The following is a 6,793-nucleotide window of genomic DNA, read 5'->3' as shown; positions in this document are numbered from 1 at the left end:
AATTTAATGTACTTGCTAACGTGTAACCCAAACTTTAAAACTATGGAGTCATGATAACAAGAAGATTACATCGGCTTTAAAGCGGCGTCAGTTTGAAGGTTAAACTATAAGAAAGAGACACTTTTACGTCTATTGATTGAAAATCTGCCTAGACGAATGGTTAGCGTCGCAATGCCCCTCTAGTTCTACTACCTTTATAATCTATAGTGTTAAGTCATGTATGGAATCAAACATGACATTTGTCCTGATGCGAAAAAAAAGCTACTAGTTGTACTGAAAACTATATACATATTGATCTATACCAAGATTTGTGAGGAAATCTCAAAAGTAGCCTTATTTACGTGTTTTTTATATCTTTATGATAGCCTTATTTATGTGTTTTTTATATCTTTATGATAAATTCAGAACAATTTCACGCATATAGCCATGAAATATATGAATCTTTTGTCGTGTATCTCGTCTAAACCCTAGAAAATTTTATTTTATACATGAAGAATATTGCATGTGTGAATCTATACGTTGCCAATAATACATACATGATTTTGGTGTCACGGACCACATTAGATTAAGCCGTTATGGATGGGAAAAAGCCTGATACAAGAGTAAAAGTTAATATACAACTCTATGTTGTGTGTCTCATATCTTAATGAGTTATATGTGTTTGATAAGAGTATAGTGGAGGATTCAAATGAGAAGAAATTCTTTGTAAGAAGAAAAAAGAAGAAATTTCAACCAATATAAATGATTCATTAGACTTCATTTAATATTTATACTTAATGTAACTATAAGGGTATATTAGTAAACTTACATATATCATTAATTGGCAGTTTCATCTTTAATAACTAACTATATTAAATTTGTAACTTATTTTTAAGATATATATATTTTTCACAAAAAATAAAAATAAAAATTCATTTATAGTGTAGGATAAATACGAGGCGTGTAGGATTAATTACGAGTTGTGTAGGATAAATTTCGAAATGTGTATGATAACTTTTGACGTGTGTAGGCAAAAATATTTAGTGTTGAGGATTATAGTCTTAATGACTAATTAATTAGTCAAACATAATAATAAATAAGATGAGAAAAAAATTATTTAATGTTTTACAATTGTTCCCTTTTATTCTTTTTCTTCTTAATAAAATTTTCTTCTCAAATATATGACAATATATGTATAGTTAAGATACCCAAGAATATGATTATTTCCGTTTTTTCTCCTCAAAGTTTAAGGATATAGCTTGTTAAGTTTGCGCTTTTAATAGTAGTGTTAAGAACTTAAGATATATTAAGACAGTTGTTATCATAATGAAAACAGACGACTTGTATAAAGGTTAAACTTTTATGCCAAATGATTGATCAAGTAGTGACGAAAATACAGATTTAAACGAAAGATTCTTAATAATCTGATCTACCAATCAGCATCCAATATCAACGCAGCTAAGTGCCAAATCTTGTACCATAATACTAAAAGAATCTGCCTAACAATGCACCCACAATAAAAAAATCAATGAAACCTAACCTTGCATATGCACTTTTGACTTTTATACGTTTATATAATAATGTATACATTATAAAAAGAAAAAAGAACATGTCTTTACATGTCAAAAAAGTATATAATATATTGGTAAGGGTATCTAACTATTTTCCTAAATAATTTGATTCTTAACTTATTAGAGTATTAATCATTTGTCTGCTTAATCTATGCCATACAAGGAGCAAAAACAGGTTTGAAATCAGTAGAAATCATAATTTCGGAGAATGACCATAATCGCGCAGCTTCTTTAAGGTTGCAACCTATTTCCGAGTTTGAGGCTTCATTGCAATCTGCAAAGTATTTTCCACTTGTATTTTTTAGATTCGGATGAGTTGCAACGTAGCATGTTGTCGCAGCAGCCTGCACAAGTGCACATGCAAATTTATATATGATCTCAGAGATTAATTAGTACAATGGTAATGCTTTAATATACTAAAATGTAGATGATGTTGATTATTAATTAGCGTGAAATGTTACCTGAGGAATTGTTTTCAAGAACTTTGAAGTTAGAAAGAATACCAAGTCTGCAAGGTTAAAAGTTTTGAAAGTTTATGAACAACAATTTTGATGTACTAAGCATGCAAATGTCACATATTCAAAGAGGTTGGTTCTATAGATTCATTTAATTTGGAGAAAAATGGACAAGCCGGAAAAAACAAAGTTGAATGGTATTAGGTTTAGTTAGAATTGAGAGGGACCCGCCATTTGAACGAGCGGATCTAGAGGATTTGATGAGGCTTTTACGCCTTGGTAATGGGACAACACACTTAACTTATAGTGGTTTGTCCTAGACTTAAAGCGACGTTGACAAGATTGAGACAAGTAAGACGAGAATGGTGAAAGTTTTAATATAGATGAGGGTTGAATCTCTTAGTGATGTGATTATCAGAAGAGATATTCGCAAGAGAAAGAAGCGCGGTGCAAGTACAACCCTAGCTTCCAAGGGCATTCAAAGTTGCACGACCAAAAGGTTATGAGAAAAAAAAGATATTGTATGTTTTACGTAAGTTCGTACTAAAAAATATTACCATATGCTAATCCAAACACTTAGAATGACTTTTCTTGAGCAAAAATCAAGATGTTTCTCTTATGAGGTTTACTAAGCCAAATCTTTAGGTATTTCTTGAAAGAGATTTACATTTAGTGATTGTCACAAATAAACATTAGATAGCTTTATATGTACTCCTAATTATGCATACACTCTAAATAAACATATGACTACTTCCCACGGCCGTATTGCTATGTATCCGCGCTAACTATTTAGATTCAGTCAGAGACAAAATCGAGCAATCTATAGGATCGTCGATAAGGATTCCCTCAAATGATCGAAATTCACCCTTTTGGAGGTTGATCATAAATTCTAACTTTGTTTATATATTGAAATTAATTCACTCAAAACCATGACCATGAGTCCATCATAGGGCATTATTCTTTTCTTACTAATGTGGTACGATACCCTTTTTGACTATTTAATGCACAAACTTACTATTTCCTATCAAAATATGTAAATTTGCCTTCATGTATATGGTATAAACTTGACACCTATGTTCCATTTAATCATCAAAATATGATAGATGCTTGTTGCATTAAATATTTAAATGACTACCCCAAAATTCATATTTTAGTAACAAACCATAACTATGTTATACTAAAAAGATAAAAAATAAAAATAAAAACAAGTTTCATACAATTTAATTAGAATTAATCAGTAAACCTACCTGTAATGAAACCTTCACGGTCTCTTGTGAGTCGAGTTCTTACAATCCCAGGATGTACACAGTTTACCGTCACGTTAGCTTCCATCATCTGCCACCACAAACACACACAAAAGAAAACAAAATGTTACTTTTTTTTTTAGTTAGCAATATTTTTTTTCTTTTTTCTTTTTATTAATATACGGAAACATATGTGTCATTGTAATCATCATCGTGTTATATATAGTACCTGGAGCCTGCTAGCAAGTTCCTTGGTGTGCAAAACGTTAGCCAACTTCGAGATTGCATATGCACGTGTTGCATCGTAATGACTGTAAGCACAAGACAAATATACAGAGTATAAAGTCAAACCCATTAACTCCTTTTTATTTAAACCCTATTTATGATCATCGCTACTTTCGATGTGGAACCCAATGTACACTCGGTCAAACCTTGGTTCAATTCAAATCGAATTAGTTACTAAAAATTTACTACCTAGTTCATCATCATACACTTTTCTTCTTAGTGGTCCATATTATATTGTATACATGTTTTTTGAGCCATATATACTATACCCAAAGAGTAAGTTGTTCCTGTTTTTGTCATTTTTTTCGCTTTAGTTAAAAAATGAAACATTTTGTGTCCTTGAGTTTTCATTTTTGTTGTCATATTCATACAATTGGCAAACTGGATTAGAATTTCCTGGTAACTTCTGCTCTTTTTATCGGTTTTCTCGTTTAAATTAAGGGTATAATCGTCATTTTATGCCATAATATATTTTAATTAAATAAGGAAAACGACAAAAAAAGAGAAGTTAACATAAATTTCTAACCCAGTTTGCCAATTGGATGAAAATGACAACAAAAATAAAACTTTAGTGACTCAGATAAAAAAAAAGTTTCATTTTTGAATTGAAGTAGCAAAAGTGGCTACTCCTTTCTAATCTCTCACCGTTTATGTCATCAAACGCCATCCCACGACTCGGAAACAACCGCTCTTTGAGACAGATTTCATATGCCGAAACGACTATTTGAAATTCAGGGGCCCATGATTTGACATAAAGTACACTAACCAGCGTTTGACTAAAGCTCAAACGAAGGTGTGATATTAGAAAGCAAGGCGTGTGGATATAGTCGCGACTATGTTTTTTTTTTCTTAAATCTTTATGATGCAACAATAGATGGGAACTTACTGTATAACATTCTAGATTGATCAGCAAGCGAACTCTTGGCGTTTGATTATGGTACCATACCTTTTATCTCGAGTTATTTGTCCTAGAGACCGAATCAAGTCGCCGGAAAACCACGTATGGATGCCGGACGTTACGTTCACTATCCGTCCTTGTACGCCAGTCGTTTTCGCCGTCGTTATCATCTTCTTCAACAGCAGTTTCGTTAACAGAAAATGACCTAAATAATTCGTTGCGAACGTCATCTCTATCCCATCTTCAGATATTCCATGTTCATATGAGAATTTTCCAGCGTTGTTGCTAACATATTCACATAGGTTAATAATATTAGTATGAATATATAACAACTTTTTTAACATCAATTTCTAGATTTTTTAGAATAGTAACATATTGAGATAGGGTAATATTAGTGTGAATATATAATAACTTTTATTTTTTATCTAGATTTTCTAGAATAGTAACATATTGAGATAGGGTAATATTAGTGTGAATATATAACTTTTTTTTGAGCATATCAATTTCTAGATTTTCTTGGATATAGCAACTTATTCGGATAGGTTAATATTGAATATATAATACTCTTTTTGAACATATCAATTTCTAGATTTTCTAGGATATAGCAACATATTCGGATAGGTTAATATTAGTGTGAATATATAACAACTTTTCTTGACATTATTTTCTGTGTGAATATATAATAACACTTTTTAACATTATTTTCTGGATTTTCTAGAATAAATGAATATGAGATTTAAGCTTCTAAACTTTTGATTTTTGTTGTGAAGTACACCACTTACATGAGAAGATTTAGAGGCAGATTAAGAGCTTCAAATTCCGAAACAAATTGCCTAACCGATTTCATAGAACTCAAATCCAGATGCATGACGGTTATCTTCGAATCACAAAACTCGGATGCAAATCGATTCTTCATTTCTGTAGCCACTTTCAGGTTCCGAGCTGGTAAAACAAGGCGCGCGCCTCGCTTAGCCAGGACTCGAGCTGTCTCAGCACCAATTCCGGAAGTAGCACCTTGTCAAATCGATTTATAAATTATACATATAAGAATATAATGAATAATGGAATATCTTCTTTTTTTTCTCCAAATAATAATAAGGAAATGATGAGAGTGCATGTGCATGAACATGATTAGATATATAATGATTGATAATATTATTACCAGTGATGATGGCAGTGCAGGAGTGAAGATCACCGCAGTTATCGGTCACTTGTTCCGCGGTGGTTTTAGAGCCGTAGCCGCTCGGTCCGGTTGAGCCGAGAAGATACTTGATCGTTTCAAGCATTTCTTGATGAACTTTTTTTATTGTGTTTATTGTACGGTTAGCATTGAATATTCGGAACAGAAAGAAAGTAAAGAGTGGGTAGTTGTATATATAGACCGATTAGAAATGAAGCTTTTTGTGAAAGGAAGAGTGGCCCTGACGATTATACAGGGATGGGGGCGATGGTCCTGATTGGTACGTTTGCTTCTTTGTATTTTGATTAATATAGAAAAGCATATGTAAAAGTTTGCTTCGGATTCTTTTATTTGGTGCAACTTATATACTTGTAAATGGATGATAATTTAACTTTTTTTTTGTTTGGGAATAAATAATTGTGTGTTATGAGAGTATCCATAACGTTAAAAGGCGGTTCAAATCCAGACTAGCCTAGTCAGCATGCATCATTTTAAATAACCATCATTCTAAACTCAACTTTTTCTCATAACGCTCAACTATTTCAAACATTCACCTCATCACCTATTTTTTTATTTAAGCTGTATCTAATTTTGATACCGTTCCAAAAAATATAATTTAATTTTTTTTATAATAATTTTTATATGTTCTTTATATTTAATTATATAAAACAAAATAAATTAAAAATAGGATAGTAAAATAAATTCAATATCGATTTATTAAATAAATAAATGATATTAGTTATTTTAATTATAACAAATTTTAATGAAATTATAGATTATATTAAAAAAATTAAAATAGGATAGTAAAAAAAATCAATAAATAATATTTTGTATTTTATTTATTACAAACTTTCAAGAAATTAGTTATAATTTTATAAATTTAGGCTTTAAAGTTTATTTTTTTCTAAAATTCTAGGACCTAAATGAAATTAAAAAAAAGGGTTAATGGATTTAAACACCCCCAACTATGGCCATTTGGCCGATGACACTCTCAACTTTCACTTTGGCTCAGACCACTCCCAACTTAACACATCGATTGTCATGGCACCCCCTCGTTAAATATTCACTAACCAGGTTATTAAAATTAGCCTATGTGACAATTTAATCTGATGTGGCATTTCATACTTGTCAAGTATACTCATTCACCTTCTTTAAAACCCCCAATCCCTAACAAACTCATT

General features: G+C 31.2%; 1 protein-coding gene across 2 annotated transcripts; it reads right to left on the bottom strand.

The window, feature by feature from the left end:
• Positions 1 to 1,498: 1,498 nt before the first annotated feature.
• On the bottom strand, positions 1,499 to 5,884 carry LOC110864472 (short-chain dehydrogenase TIC 32 A, chloroplastic). 2 transcript variants are annotated; one of them, XM_022113541.2, is made up of 7 exons: positions 5,595 to 5,882; positions 5,215 to 5,446; positions 4,481 to 4,717; positions 3,479 to 3,560; positions 3,253 to 3,340; positions 2,012 to 2,058; positions 1,499 to 1,894 (listed from the first exon to the last, which is right to left on the bottom strand). In XM_022113541.2, exons 1-7 carry the CDS (start codon positions 5,716 to 5,718, stop codon positions 1,700 to 1,702), a joined length of 1,005 nt encoding a protein of 334 aa, XP_021969233.1. In that variant the 5' UTR covers positions 5,719 to 5,882; the 3' UTR covers positions 1,499 to 1,699. The 2 variants fall into 2 exon arrangements, with proteins under 2 accessions (XP_021969233.1, XP_021969234.1); XM_022113542.2 differs by lacking the exon at positions 2,012 to 2,058 and having other exon boundaries at positions 5,595 to 5,884.
• Positions 5,885 to 6,793: the final 909 nt, after the last annotated feature.

Source organism: Helianthus annuus, chromosome 6 (assembly GCF_002127325.2).
Source record: "Helianthus annuus cultivar XRQ/B chromosome 6, HanXRQr2.0-SUNRISE, whole genome shotgun sequence".
NCBI classification, from domain to species: Eukaryota; Viridiplantae; Streptophyta; class Magnoliopsida; order Asterales; family Asteraceae; genus Helianthus; species Helianthus annuus.
The sequence above is the reverse complement of the archived record's forward strand: the minus strand, read 5'-3'. Positions and strand labels throughout refer to the sequence as shown.